The sequence below is a fragment of the Pieris brassicae genome, chromosome 5 (genome assembly GCF_905147105.1).
Source record: "Pieris brassicae chromosome 5, ilPieBrab1.1, whole genome shotgun sequence".
NCBI classification, from domain to species: domain Eukaryota; kingdom Metazoa; phylum Arthropoda; class Insecta; order Lepidoptera; family Pieridae; genus Pieris; species Pieris brassicae.
The window spans coordinates 15,363,236-15,379,253 of record NC_059669.1 but is presented as its reverse complement, the minus strand read 5'-3'; the positions used below and the strand labels follow the sequence as shown (position 1 = coordinate 15,379,253).

The window sequence follows — 16,018 nt, the reverse complement described above, 5'->3', positions numbered from 1 at the left end:
AAACCCCGATAATTAAGATGTACTCGTAGTGAAAAAGAATTTAGTTTTATATCATATTGTATCAAGGTCTATGGTCTACCATAGTTGCCATAGCTTTAATTTACTTAAAATGCTAAAATTGTCTAGTCATTTTATAATCATTTAACACTAGGTATAAGAAGTAAATATTTTTCAAGGTCTTAACTGTTGTATACTTCTGCAATACAACTCTTATAGTTACCGCTGAAATCTCCTGCATTGTTATAACTCCCTCTTCTGTAAAGTAGTAGAAAGAACTCCAATGATCTTGTTTGTTTAGGTCGGTAGGAAACCTGCAACAAGCCCTCGTATGTCTTGAGAAACGCTTAGTTGTATCACACGAACTCGGCGTACCTGAAGCAAAGGCACAGGCGTATGGCGAACTCGGCGCATTACACATTTCATTAAATAACTTAGAACAGGCTGTCTCTTGTTTGGAGCACCAGAAGAACATCGCTAAGTAAGTTGTTGTGCTATTTTTGATGCACCGGAATAGAATGACGTTTACTTATACTTATACATATTTGATTGATCAATATAGAATATATTCATAAATTTAATACGGAAACACCTGATGTTTCAATCAATGTCTTTAATAATTTTCATTTATTACATGCATTATCAGTTTCGAGATATTAAAACAAGCGAAACACATATATATATATCCAAAATTTAAAAATAGAATCACTTGCACGCTTGAAATTATTTTACGCGCCAAAATTACAAACTAAATATTATCTCCTATTGCCTATTGAATTTTGGCGCCATTCATTTATTTATTTTGCCGGTTGTTAGAGTAATTAAAAACAACTGACTTTTAAACCCATTATGACATTACGTAGTGTATCAAATCTTTCTGTATATATATATATTCATACAACAAGTTCTTTAACAACTAATTATAATGCGCAGGGAATTAAATAATCAAATAATGGAAGCCGAAGCGTGCCACTCACTTGGTGTGGCTCATCAAGCGCTCGGGGAACACTCCACGGCCATAAGACATCATCGCGCTGAACTTGAACTCGCGCATCGGTTGGGACTAACTCACTTACAAGTAAGTCACTAGATTATTACATACAAATAAAAAATGCTCTGTATTATTTATTTATGAAATTATTTACGCGAAATAAATTGTTCTTTTATTTTCTTCTTCTGACATCAATTAAATTTTTAAAATGGTTTTCCAAAAAGCGACCTCTAAAACTATGGTATTGGTTGACAGGGCAAATTCCAATCATTCTAACAAAATCATACCACATTAAAACAAACACTATATTAAGTGACTTAGTAATAAACACAGATGATTTAAAACCTCATTATATTTGTTACTTACACGTGGTTAATGTAAAAACAAGCCCAGCAGTTTTACCTGCGTTATCACAATCATATGTATCGCTATTGTTTACATCGGTGTAATTGACGGTCCTGACTTATTGTCGCTTTTACTATACAAGGCAAACAAAACTACAGGTATTTCAAATTCCTCGGTCTAATACAAACTATTTACATAACTCAGTTATGTATCGTATAACTCAGATTATAACACAAATGACCCGAAAATATTTAATATAACTAAAAATGCATGAAAAATAATATAAAAAAACTCTGGTACCCTTTATGAGACTTAATTGGCTTTGTTTAATATGAAATATATTTGCATCTCAAATATACAATGAACTCTGTTTTTTTTTTAATGAAACATCTTTATCGGCGTTGAAAAAAAAATACCGTCACATTTTTTAGTTACGCGTAACATCTTTCCGTTACGCGCCATATTTTTTTGTCCTTACAACGGTTGATTCGAAGAGATTCGAAGCCATTAATAACAAAAATATATAATAACGGTAACAATGATAGTAATAATTCTATTAAAATTAATGAAATTCTGTAATAATCTTAGTAGTAACAAGGTAAAATGAAATAATTGTATTATTTGCATTCATGTATATTATAATAAAAGCGTTTTGTTAAACTTTATCCAATTTAAGTTTATTTAACCAATTTCTGTAAAGTGTCAATCAATCAATTTGTCGAAAACTAAGTTCAAAAAGAAGTTTAACTAATTTCGTGTGTACACTAGTACACGCACACATTTTTTTAAATTCAATATGAGTTAGAAATTTTACTTGAGATATTATTTTTCTTACTGACGTACAGGCTCGCGCGTGTGGAGGTCTTGGCGCAGCACACGCATCAACGGGCGCGCACGCTGAAGCTGCACGCTGGCACGAATCACGTCTAAGACATGCAACTGCTTCTGGTATATAACTTTTTGATCTTTGAACTTATTGATTAAAAATTCAATTTTATATAATCTAAGTTAAATTTTTTAAAGAGGTTTCAATTGTCCAATTTAGGGGGAAAACAAAACAGCGAACAACTAACATTTACATAAAAGAATCTCCTGTAAGAAATAATAAAAAGTAATTAAAATTCTAAATAATTAAACACGTTGCAATTTAGACAAGTGTAAATTTCTTTCTTACAAGTACAAAAACTTATTCTTGAATATATATGTAGGTGACACACGTGGTCGAGCTCATTCATTAGCTGATTTGGGCAGAGCTCACTTAGCAATGGGGGCTTGTGGTAGTGCTGTGTCCTATCTGAGACAAGCACTCGCTGCAACAGAAGGGTTAGCCGATGCTGACGAAGAGGTAAGATATTTTTTTTAAATGACGGGGTTGACGAGCCTGATAGTATATAACCTAACCGACAACTTGAGATTATCTCGTCATAATAAACCTATTTTATTGATCATTTGGTCCACTTATATTATTTCTTTTACATTTGATTGCTGTTCAATATCAAAGGAAACGTTGGAAATATTTAAAATTATGTAAATAATTTTAAGTTTTTAATAATAATACATAGCTTCAATCCGTACAAAAAGTGTTTTTCTTAATGTGTAAAAGCTATGTTAACAAAAGACAATACTAGATTTACTTTACTTTAAATTTAACAAGTAGTTAATATTAACTACTTTATAACTTTATACTGAGTCTTATAATAATTATTATATTTCTCGTACTAAATAGACCAAATTTATCATAATATCTCTATTATAAATTATCAAGGACTAATACTATCAATTCATAGACTATAGAAAATAGTCTGTTTAAATAATTTACCAATAGTCTTTTCAATGTCATAAAATATAATTCGGTTTTAATTTATTAGGCTAGAGTGCGTCATCGACTCGGTTTCGCTCTATGGGCCTCTGGGGAACTAGAAGAGGCAAAAGAACAACTACACGCAGCTCTAACTGTATTGGAGTCTGGAAATGAAAGGCACAGAGACCAAAAAGTTTTCGCCTTATATACTTCTACTCAGCACGCTTTACAGAGGGTGCTAGTTGGTGAGTAATATCTTAACAGGGAATACCTTGAAAGAATAATATATGAAGAATAAACATTATTATATATTATATTATATTATATTATAATATTATATATAATATTTTATTATTCTTAAAGTTACCCTAATTGAAAAATGTTACTCATGTACTTTATTAAAACTATAATTTTAATTTATTAAATGAAGGTTAATCTTGACGTTTCTAAAGCTTTAATAAAAAAGCAGCAATTGTTGTTATGTGTAAAAATTAGGGCTTCTATAAAATTTATTATTTTCAGAACTGGGCCGTCACCCAGAAGCCTTGGTAGTAGCTGAGCGCGGGAGATGCCGGTCGTTGGACGCTCTGGAAAAGCATTCCACAACGCATCAAAGTAATACTGAAATACATCATTCTCAAAGGTAAATATTAGCATTTTATTTGATATCATTTAAATCATTTAAACCCAGAAAATATTGCAGCCTTTTCATGGTCTCTTACGTAGGAATCGTCTCCCTCAAAAATTTCACGTATTATCCTATATGGAAAGCTATCTAAAAGAACCAGAACAGTTCAGTATTAAAACGTTTCAGGTCGGCTTAGTCATTTAAATTTATGCATTTATTAATACACAAATCACAGAATAACAATGTACAAAAGAAATTAAAAAAAACACTTTATTATGCATAATTTAAAAGAATGTTTAGTTATAAATAAAGTGCACTAGCCTCCACACTAGGATTCTCTGTGTCGTGGGCAGCAGTCTCTTGTTTTTGACATGTTAACGGTATATGACATAATAATATCTACATAACACTTACCTTTTATAATTAAACTATTATTGCACGGTAAGAATATTTTTCATTTCAGCATTGGACAGATTGAGAAGATGTTGTTTAAGATTGTTAGTTTTCACTCGATATTAAAAAAATTGTTTTTATAAATGTGGTTAAAGAAGGGTTTATTATAAAAAGTAATTTTATCTAAGTCAAGAAATAATAGTGAAGAAGGTAATTACTTGATTAGTATAGCTGAAAGTTTTCCTGATTTTCAAAAGTAAAATATTACTACTATTTTGAAAGCACTTATTTTACTTTAATATGTTATCATTACAGAAACGCATCGGAGGATTCCGCCAAAGAACATCCGGAGCCGTGGAATCCATCCTCAGTGGACCACATTCTGGAAGTTGTGAACAAACAAAAGGCGCCCATTTTGTACTACAGTCTGGCTGCCGGGCGACTTTATTCGTGGCTTCTACAACCACATAAAGGTAAGGAAATTAAAAAAAATTAGATTAGATAAAAGTAAAGATCAACTTCCTACAAAAAATCTAAAACCTATCAAGTGATAAGTTTTTTTTTCTATATCTGTTTCATTACAATGCCATACTAAAATACTCACATTACTGTTACTTCACAGGTATACTCAGGTTCCACCAAGTGTCACTAGTGGAGCAAGCAGAAGATGGTGACAACAGTCTTCCTGATATCAGTCCGGATGACCTACAGGCCAATACAAGTGAGTACCCTCATCTTTGTAAAAAGAGGGTATTTAGTCAAACTCTGAACATTTAATATTATCGTAGCATTTTATTCTTTGAAATAGATCTTTACATCACGGGCCGTTGACCAAATAATTAATTTTACTTTGTCGACCTAATAAACGTGACTTGCACCATATGAAGCATACTTGATATGGTGGATACTCGGTGGTCTCAGAATCTATTTCTGACGGAACAATATATCCCGTTAGTTCACCTAACTGTACCAACTCAAAGAAAACATAAATTTATCTCCCCTATCTCATACACATTTTATTCTACAGATAGTGGCAAGTTGGAGCGTTGTATCGGCGAATGGTCCGCTTGGTTGAAGACTGCGGCTGATCGGAGGGACGAAGAGTGGCCTGACGATAGACCCAATACCGGACTTGCTAGAATTGTAAGACATATTTTTTTTTACTACGAGAATAAACTCAAAATTTAAAGGAAATTTATAAGTCTAATCATCGATTGGTCTCAATTCCTTGCTACGTAATTTTTGTCGTGTGAATATTTAAAAAAAAAGATTTATTTAGCAATTATATCTGGACTCTACTGTTTTAATTGTAATTCAATCTAATTCAATCTTTAATAGTACATATATCATTTTATTATATTTTTTTTTAAAGAAGATACTTTTAAAAATATCGGAATACCCGTTACATCTTTATCAAATTCTGTATTTTATAATACATTTACAGTCTGCAGTCAGTATTATTTTACACTTGGTTCCTATCTCTATTGCTCTAAGATGTATTAAAATACATCCTGTTAGTCTTAGCACCTCGTTTTGCGTAATTCGTATATAAATTATTAATTGAATATTACAAAATCCTTATAATGTTTTTACTTTGATGTTACATTTCTTACTTATCTTTTAGTTACGTGCGCCCTTATTTTTCGAGTTAAATTAATGTTTCTATTAGCAACTGTATTTAGATAAAATTAAATAACTTCAGGTCAATCGTAATCATCTACTCAACTCATCGAACTACTCTTTGAGTTCTTTATTCAGTGTGGGATCCGTTGGCGGATCAGTGGCAGGATCCGTTGCAAGCCTTCAAGGGTCTACCAGGTGAGATCATACTAAGGAATTAATCAATTTAAAGACTAAATCATTATTATATTTGAAAAAAATATAGGTAGAAATGGTTTTCGATTTTATAATTATTTATATTTAATAAACAAATATAAAAACTTATATATATAAATGAAAACATGCGTCTGAAGAACTTGCACCATAAAATACTATTTAGTGACGTAACAATAAGTTGAAAATTGAGAATAAAAAAAACGAGGAATCAGAATTAACCCTAATAATTAATGCCAATTCGTATTATATACTTTAATGGAAGGAATACTAAAATGTTTATGGTATCTAATAATACACATTTCATTCTCTATAGATCTAGTATTCACGGTCCACGAAAGAAGCAGCCCTCTTGGCAGGGTCCTCCGTGCTTGAGTGCGTTGTACCAGATGCTTCTAGCGCCTTTTGAAGATCTGCTGCCAGCTTCCTGTAATAATAACCACGGTATTTTTTATCATTGATTATATTTGATTGGAGACTGCAATGGTTATATTTATTTAAGACGTTTAAATAATTATAAATTAGTATTGTCTTTTGTTAACATAGCTTTCACACATTAAGAAAAACACTTTTTGAACAGATTGAAGCTATGTATTATTATTAAAAACTTGTAGTTATTTACATAATTCTAAATTTTGGTGTATATAAACACAATTTTCTCTGCAGCTGTGATACTTTTGACATTTAACACATTTTGTCTTCAGTCACCGTGACCACGCACGCTGAAAAGCACGCGAAACGTCGGAAAAATTTAAAATTTAGAATTATGTCAATAATTATATGTTTATTATAATAATACATAGCTTCAATCTGTTTACAAAGTGTTTTCGTATTAAACTATTCTTAATACCAAAAATACATTTACTTCTTTTCAGAATTATTTTTTCATGTATATGAGTAATGTTGGATGACGCGTTTTGTATGATTGTGATAGGTCAAACGGAAAGCTAGATATATTTATTTATAGGAAATATTTGTGCGTTTGTTTGTTTTCGTTTACCGAAACTACTGGACCGAATTAAACAATTATTTCACCATTGGGAATCTATACTATCCTCGGATGACGTAGTTTATATTTTCCATGAAAATTCCCTATTTTAACTCCTAACTAAAACTCCAATACCCGAAGTGTAAAACTTACCTAAATAAATACTTATAGTTATGTCACAAACACAAAACAATATTTAAATAATAATATCCAAACTTTCTTCGTGTTTGTATGTGTGTGAAGTTATTGTTAAATAGCTATGCGAAGCTGCTAGTAAAAATAGTTAAACAGATTTCAGACAAAACAATAATATTACAGAGAGAATGCGCAGCGAATGTACAGATACACAAACATCGTATTTGTGTGTATGTGTATGTAAACAAAAAGTAATAATCGAAAGAACTTGGCTTCCTTTCGTCTTTAATTACATTCTCACCTTCCATACCGACTTTTCGAGATCCATATAACAAAATGTTTTAATCTTAATCGAAAATATATTCCTATTCAAAAGTATTTATTTCTAACACACAAATATTTATCATATTATTAATAAACAGTACAATATTCTTAATAAAGTAATAATAATTAAAAAATAAAATTATACTATATCCTTTTTAGCGTCCCACGGTCGACGCGGCTGCGGCGGTCGCCGTGAGCTAATAGTGGCCGTCGAAGGTGCTTTATACGCGTGCCCTTGGGGTGCGCTGTGCGCCGGCGCAGATTCTGAGCCACTATGCGAAAGATACGCCCTGCTTGCAACGCCCGCTTTGCGTCCACTTAGACATCAGAGACATTCGAGAAACAAGCCTCACCCTGAACATGGTAAGTGATCACATGCGTTATTATTATTTGTTATGATAAACATTTTCTATTGTTAACGACTTGATTTTTAACATTCAAATAAAATGCATACCAAAGAAAAGTTTTGAGGAATATGATTATCAAATATTTATTTATTTATACAGTATTTACAATATTGTATACCTAAATAATACCAATAATTAAAAATGTATAAATAGAAAATTTAGACAAGTTGCCAAATTTTGGTCCCTGTGACAGTGTACCTTTAACGCTGGCAACAACTTTTTTGCTGTATTGCGAAACTTATTCGTTGAGCGAGGAAAGCACCAGCTCTGGGGTCTGTATTATTATCCCTAGCTACCAGGCGCCAACTTAAATTTTTAATTAGCGCCTGTGCACTTGAACGGCCCACGGCCTAAGAGCCTCTACTCCAAAGGGCACAAAATCAATGTTGCAGGAAAGAGTTTTATTTGAGCCGTTTAATCAAATTTATATTGTTAAAGGAGCTTACAAACCCTAAACCGCGAATATACATTTTTATCACAGATAAATTAAACCCAACAACTGCAGCGCATTTCGAATTATGCTAGCCATTCATATATTCAAGGGCGCCAAATTCATTTTCATATATCTAAATGTTAACAACAACAGTATACGATGCCGTTTAAGCTGTTTTGTATGTTAAAACAATATTCTCTTCGCCGGGAATCGAACACCCTGACGCCATTAGCGATGTCCACAAATAATAATTTTTCATACTATTGTTAAAATTTAACTTTATTGCCATATTTTGCATGTGGTGCTAAGAATCCTTTTTACGGTACTTATTAAAAATTATAACTATTCACGTCTTTTGTTTCTTGCCAATAAATCTTGAAAATCGAACCCTCGGACCAAATATAACCATAAATCATAATAACTTCATATTTCTCTCCCCATCAACTGAATAAGAGAAGAGGATACATAGAGATGGAGCGAGTTGGAGGAGGCCTCTTTAAGAGGTCCTTCAAAAAAAAATACTTTTATATAAAATTTGAAGTGTGTGTATATGTAATTTTGGATGAATGTTTCAAGGAAATGAGGCTTAATTATTATTATTCCTAGGTGGTACCAATAATGAGTCAGGTATGCGATGCCTGGTAGTAGGGGGACCTCGGGTGGGCGGGTCTCGTTGGGCATCTCATCCCGCACTGTTAAAGGAAGCTGAGCTCGTTGCTGATATGTTGAGGGTTACACCGCTCACTGATTATCAGGTGAGAACATTTGCGGTTGTATAATAATAGTAAAGCGCTAAAACTATGATTTGTGTCTAACACGTGTCGGCAATAACTCATTCTGTTTAATTTTAGCTGAACATATATATTTATTATAACTTTTAAATGAATCTTATTGTTGTTTAACGCGAATTAATTAAAGGATAAACAGATATAGTCGTGTTCAAGGAGAATTATATAAATATTAGGTCCTTACATATGAAAATGGCGTATTCCGTAGTGGCCACTTTAATCACGATGTTCTCCTCTTTGGTAAGGAATTCCAAATTCATTTTTGTACAGCTATTTACTCATGTATTTGTGCTTCGATGACCGTCATTCATTTGTTTTTTTCTGTTTGCGTCACTCATTTTACAAAATTATTTAAAGTATCGCATTATTTACGAGTACGAGTTCCGCCGTGGCACTAGTGCTGCGGAAACGACTCGAAGGGTGAATGATGTGTATGGCGGTCATGTTGCAAAAGAAAACACAGTTCGTTTTTGGTTCCAACGTTTTCGTTCTGGAAATTTCGAGCTGCAGTGCCCCGTGGACGGCCTGAGACCCAAGTTGATAATGAAGTATTGAAGGCTATTGTGGAAGCGGATACATCGCAAACCACGTCCGAGTTAGCTGGAGGCTGCCATGTTAGTGATAAAACTGTTTTAATTCACTTGAAGCAAATTGGGAAGATTTAAAAGCTTGAAAGGTGGTTACCTCACGAATTGACTGAAACAAACCGGCAAACGCGCGTCGACTGCTGCGTTACATTACTGAACCAGCACAATTATGAAGGTATTTTAAACCGAATCATTACCTGTGATGAAAAATGGATCCTTTACGATAATCGGAAGCGCTCAGCGCAATGGTTGGATCCTGGCCAGCCAGCCAAATCCTGCCCCAAGCGAAAATTAACCCCAAAAAAGTTACTTGTAAGCGTTTGGTGGACTAGTGCTGGTATTGTTCATTGCAGTTTTCTCAAATCTGGCCAGACTATTACGGCTGATGTCTATTGTCAGCAATTGCAAACCATGATGGAAAAGCTAGCGGCTAAACAACCTAGGCTGGTCAATCGCTCCACGCCACTGCTACTTCACGACAACGCTAGACAACACCCTGCACAACAGACGGCTACCAAATTAGATGAGCTTCAATTGGAATGTCTAAGACATCCTCCGTACTCCCCGGACCTTGCTCCAACAGATTACCATTTTTTTCGAAATTTGGACAACTTCTTGCAAGGGAAAAAATCTGATGGGGCAGTCCAAATCGCCTTCACAGATTTTATTGATTCCCGTCCGACTGTTTTTTTTAGTAAAGGGATCAATGAACTACCTATGAAATGGCAAAAGTGCATAGAAAACAATGGTTCATACTTTGATTAATTAAATATATTATATTTAAAAATATTCGACTTTTTGTTCCTCCCATACAAATCGCCAATTTCATATGTAAGGACCTAATATTATAATGATCCACACCGAATTTGCACATCTTCATAAATCATTATAATTTCGTTAGATATTGGTTAAAAACTGCTATAAATTCCGTGCAGTAGTTTTCGAGTTTATCGCGATGAAGGGCTTTTTATATAATTTGAAATGTACTTCTTTGTAGGCATTATCAAGGTCTACAACATTTCTCTAGAACTCAATGATATCACGTCGTTAAGTCAGCGATCGCAAGAAACGTTTTCGTTGGTCTGTTTTTTCTCCGATTTACTTTGCAAATCCGTTTACCTAATAAACTCACTTAATTTTCCGGGTCAATATATAATCTAAACCAGTCACAAATAAGGTGGTTTTCTGTTGGTCCAAGATTTTTCAAAACCGTCCCTACAACCTCACCAACTTCACCTTTTTATAATATTAGTGAATATTTATATCTGTCTTCGATGTCTTTTAAAACCTTTGTTTAAGAGATTTTATAATATAATTTTTACAGGCATCAAAAGAAGCTGTGCTGAGTCAACTAACACAGGCGGAATGCATTCACTTTGCGACACACGTTTGCTGGAAAACGCCAGGAATTGTCTTAAGCCCCGGAGAAGTGGTAATTTTTTACATAAATACATGTAACTTATAATATTATATATTAGTTATAACAAAATTTACCTTACAAATAATGTGTTTTAATTTATCTTTGTCAATTTTGTATTTTTATAAGACGAAGAAGCTCTTTAAAGACGTACGTGGCCTGTAAATTAACAAAAAGTTAATAGTATTATTTATAATAGAATATACCGGTTAATTAGCTTAAATAGGCTGTAATAATAATATAATAAAGTAAAAAAACATATATTTTGTAAAAATCGTTATCACTATATAAAACTTTGGTATGTTTTTCAAAAGTTGAATCTTGTTTCTTCTTCTTTACCTACAGTTTAAAATGTCACATATTAAACAATTATAATAATATAAGCCCGTTCATTTTCCAATCATGACAAAAAAGTAATAATATATAGCTTAGATTTTTACATTTTATACATTATTTTTGTCTTGATATCCTATATCTTAGCTACCTTCAGTACCTTCGATAGGAACCTCTTCACGTGTAAAGGCCTCCTCCAGCTTTTCCCAACTGACTCTATCTATGGCTTTCTTTCTCTTTTCGCTTCCTGCTAGCGCTTCTATGTCATCTATCCACCCTTTTTTGGGGCGCCCTCTTCTCCTTCTTCCCCTTGGTCCTTTTCATATAGTTGTCTTTTTATCTGTCTCTTGCTATATGCCCTATTCATTGCCACTTCTATTTTTAGGCGTAATGTAAGGCACCTATGACTTTTGCATTTCGTCTTATTTTTCACATATTAAAGAAACGCAGTATACACATAACTACTTTGTATTTTTAGGTGGATTCCCAAGCTAAACGTTTGTTAAACTCAAGCAACGCAGCTGATACGTCAACAGAAAACGAAGAAGAGAGTATGTTAAATTCAATATTTATTTCATTATTTCGATATTTTTTTCCGTATAATGAATTTTTCCCAATTAACGAAACTAATAATCAATTTAATATAAATAAAATAAAATGCAAAACCTGGAGATGACTGAACCAATTTGAATATATTCTTTATCCCTTAAACTCGCGGTAAGGTTTTTATGGAGAAAATAATTGTAAATGTTGCACGGAATAACCTAGAGCCAGGTATATAAAAATCATATAATATTAATCTAAATGTCTTGTCTTCTTGCTTGTATGAAATATAAGGTCAGCGATTTCCTTTAAGCATTTAATAAAATGTCATCAAAAACCGGTTGCCTTCAAAACGGACAATTTACAAGTACAAAAGAAAACTTGTTTTACCTATTATTCCATATTAAATGTAATTATTTTCTCATAGATACAGAATTACCACAAACGAACGAAGAATTGCCCCCAGCTTCAGAGTTCATTTTGACGGCAGCAGAAATTATGAATTTGAAAATTACTGCCAGATTGGTGAGTTAAAATTTAAGATTTACGTTCTATATTAAAATCTTTTTCCAATATAAATTATGTTCTTCTCTAAGATAAAATAATATAATTTTAAATCCCAGGGAAGCCGGGGCTAGTTAAAAAATTAGGTTAACCATGATAATAATTCTTACCATTATAACAAAATTTAAAAAACTAAACCAAATTTCTTTAGGTGGTAATATCCTGCGCCCCATCAACCTCAGTCCTTGAAGACTCTGAAGAGCCTGAAGCAGTATCGGTGGCTGGTGAAGGAGTGTCCCGACTTTGCAGGGCACTGCTCGCAGCGGGAGCTCAAGCCATACTGGTCACATTATGGCCCGCACCTCAAGATACAGCAACGAAGATTCTATATAGGGCCCTTTACTCTGCTTTGCTTCAGGGCAGTCGAGTTGCCAAGTAAGTAATCACTGCACAGCTATCCGTTTTTGCTAATTGATTTTAGACATGTACTGTTATCTTTAGTTTGTTTGTAAGAGTATATATGTCAAAGGCGTATTGGATTTTACGGAAGATATAGTTCGTACGAATAATGGTCATCTATACTAATTATTAAACAAAATATACAGTATTTATAATATTCTTAAGCTAAAGAAATGCGTTTCTCGCACAATGTACACTACCGCAGGAACTAAACTTTTGAATCTTGTTTTAATTTTCTATTTATTATTATTATTTAAAAATATTATATAGTTTTATAATATCATATAACAATAAGTTCAATAATAAATGTCTTATTACTATAAAAAAATCTTTTTCGTTTAAATAGTTTGTAATCCTCATTTTAGACCATTCGTCATGAGCTCTATTAGAATTTATATTTAAATCGTACCTTACTGGATCACAATCCAAATACATATGAGATATAGTAGCTAAATAATACATGTGGTATAAAAAAGCGTATTGAGAAATCTTTTTCTAAATTGAAATAAACTTTGCAGAGCATTGGGTGACGCGATGCAGACAGTCCGACATACGAAACATTTCGCCCACCCGGCGCACTGGTCCGGTTGTGCTCTACTCGGTGCTAATATTCGACTCAGCAACAAGGTCGCTTTGATGGGACAAGCTTTATGTGAATTGATGGCTGCGCCGGAGAGGTGCAGGTAAAGATTTATATTTATTTTATTATAGAACATAGACCAAGGTAAATTAAAGTCGTATAGTTAAAGTAATATATTTTTTACTACTAATTTTCTATTAAAATATGTTAATTTAAAGTAACGTCTAGTCAAACTTTTTACAAAAAGAAAGCTACGGATTATCTGGTGTATGAAACTCGCTTCTATCAGAACAAATTTACACAATGTATACAGGTGGAGCTGATTTTACAGCCTTTTATTAATAGCAAAAGTTAAGATTAACTTTACAATCAAAAACGAAAGATAAACCGATAAATAACGATTTTAAAATATTCTATTATGAATTTCAATATTACAAAATTGGCCACCATGACCTTAAACTTTCACTAAACATATTTTGCTGAACCGCCACTTAAGACAATTCATAATTATCCTATTAATATTATACCTATTTTTTTCTTTCAGAGATGCGTTACGTGTATGTTTGCATCTAGTTGAAAAGTCCCTTCAACGCATTGTACGAGGTCAGAAGAATGCTATGTACACCACACAGAAGAGTATTGAGAATAAAGCTGGCACCGCTACTGGTTGGCGGGAGCTGCTCATGAGCGTTGGATTTAGGTAAGTTTATTTATCGGTTCTGACCCGACGTACTCATAAACGAGCGCTACTTGTGGTGAATGGTCGGAGCTGAATTCGTAAATGCGGTTGAAATAATAAATAACCGTAACTCACCAGATCTTTGTGTTTATATGTTGCTCTCACTGTAGCATAATTGCGAGCTACCGTATGTGTTAATTGAGATCAAGAAGTGCTAGTCTATAAATTATTATAGTGGTCTTGAATTAGTTCTAACTTAGAAGTAAACTTTTAGTTCCCAATTTGATATAGTTATTGAATTAAACGTTGATGACGGCAGCTAAAATTGTAATTGTGTACAAAAACAGGTCCTTACAACTAATAATAATAATAAAGCCTTTTTATTTGAATAATTAAGTATTTATAAAATATATTATTTTATTTATTTGGCTCTTATTCTATCGATATTATGCCTAGCACCAGCTACTTGCCAAGCGACAAAGGCCTCCCACACTCTACGAATTCCTTTGACGATACTAAATTTCTTCAATTATTTTAAAGTTAATTTAATGCGTGCTTACTACTATCGTATTTCTTTCTTAGATTCCGTATATATTTCTTCTCGATTCCTTGTCGATCAGAGCCTCCCATATTTTGACATGAACCAAGATCATACAACTACATTACATAATATCTGGCTGTATTTTGTTAGTCTTAGTATAAAAAGTAATTTTGAATTATTTTTAAACGAGAATCTACTGGGTGTTAAATTCACTTTCAACTCATAAAAAATAGAAAACAAAATCTTTAATTAACCTTAATAAACGCCACACATTTGTACATCAACATTTTTAAATTCATATGCTCTAATGTAATTGAGTTTATATAATATGTAATTCGAAAAAATAAAATACATTTATTTGATTAAAACACACATTTATTTAGAAAAAAGATACTACTTTATATATGGGCCCAACTCAGTCTAAGTTGCTGTCACCAGCAACACTGATTTTCAGTAGGTCCATATTCGTATAATTTTATATAGTTCATGTGTTTTCAAGCATACATTTTGTTTTAGACTTTAAATAATAAATTTATATATAGATTCGAGCCAGCGGCAAATGGCATACCATCAAGTGTGTTCTTCCCCCAAAGCGACCCAGAAGAGAGGCTCACACAATGCTCGGCTAGCTTACAAGCACTTCTAGGTGAGTGATAATGAATGAAAACTCTTATTGTTTCTTTATAAAAGGGAATTTAACCTTTATATAGGTACTATGCACTAATTTGTGTAAATAGTGCAGAACAGTGTTGTCCGTGTGACCATCCACGCTTACGTTGTGAATTAGAACAATCACGGCTGTGAATCAATGAAGATGTCTTTCTATGAGTTTCACTCGCCCATGCGCTACGGCTTGAAGGGAAATCGGCACACACCATAAAAATCTGTTCATAGAAGGTTGATCTCAATTTGCCTTTTAACAATAAAAGTATCTAACAGCTGTAGCATCACTGAGTGGAGCAGATACAATCTATTTTATTTAAAGAAAATTATACCCAACCTAATTAGTTTTCGTCGCTTAATTTAATATTTTCTGCAGGACTATCATCAACCACTCTACAAGCATTGTCAAAGTTAATATCGAATGGCGATGTGGCAGATGATATAATTGGAGTTATCCGATCAGTTATATCACAATTCACAGTTAAAAACTCGGAAACTGACACAATAGAAGTTGCTGTTAATGTCAGGTATACATTTGTAATTTAATTCTCAAGATATTATTTCAAAGTTTTAGTATATACACATATAGTGGCACTTACAATATCACTGCAATTTTTTAATATGGTATGGTATGTTTTCTCATCAGAAT

General features: G+C 32.9%; 1 protein-coding gene across 2 annotated transcripts in view; it reads left to right on the top strand.

Annotated features, from left to right (window-relative positions):
• The window catches only part of LOC123709709 (tetratricopeptide repeat protein 28), a 60,164-nt gene that overhangs the window by 41,611 nt on the left and 2,535 nt on the right, over positions 1 to 16,018 (top strand). Inside the window, exons 19-39 of one of the 2 annotated variants that reach the window (XM_045661221.1) lie at positions 299 to 478; positions 931 to 1,075; positions 2,179 to 2,281; positions 2,542 to 2,678; positions 3,202 to 3,379; positions 3,657 to 3,777; positions 4,471 to 4,628; positions 4,778 to 4,876; positions 5,183 to 5,298; positions 5,858 to 5,973; positions 6,305 to 6,417; positions 7,595 to 7,798; positions 8,882 to 9,030; positions 10,975 to 11,082; positions 11,879 to 11,951; positions 12,371 to 12,468; positions 12,659 to 12,882; positions 13,425 to 13,589; positions 14,031 to 14,186; positions 15,249 to 15,352; positions 15,746 to 15,896. In XM_045661221.1, coding sequence (XP_045517177.1) covers positions 299 to 478; positions 931 to 1,075; positions 2,179 to 2,281; positions 2,542 to 2,678; positions 3,202 to 3,379; positions 3,657 to 3,777; positions 4,471 to 4,628; positions 4,778 to 4,876; positions 5,183 to 5,298; positions 5,858 to 5,973; positions 6,305 to 6,417; positions 7,595 to 7,798; positions 8,882 to 9,030; positions 10,975 to 11,082; positions 11,879 to 11,951; positions 12,371 to 12,468; positions 12,659 to 12,882; positions 13,425 to 13,589; positions 14,031 to 14,186; positions 15,249 to 15,352; positions 15,746 to 15,896 — 2,898 coding nt within the window. Of the gene's footprint in view, positions 1 to 298; positions 479 to 930; positions 1,076 to 2,178; positions 2,282 to 2,541; positions 2,679 to 3,201; positions 3,380 to 3,656; positions 3,778 to 4,470; positions 4,629 to 4,777; positions 4,877 to 5,182; positions 5,299 to 5,857; positions 5,974 to 6,304; positions 6,433 to 7,594; positions 7,799 to 8,881; positions 9,031 to 10,974; positions 11,083 to 11,878; positions 11,952 to 12,370; positions 12,469 to 12,658; positions 12,883 to 13,424; positions 13,590 to 14,030; positions 14,187 to 15,248; positions 15,353 to 15,745; positions 15,897 to 16,018 lie in introns of both variants that reach the window. The other variant, XM_045661220.1, reaches the window with a different exon arrangement.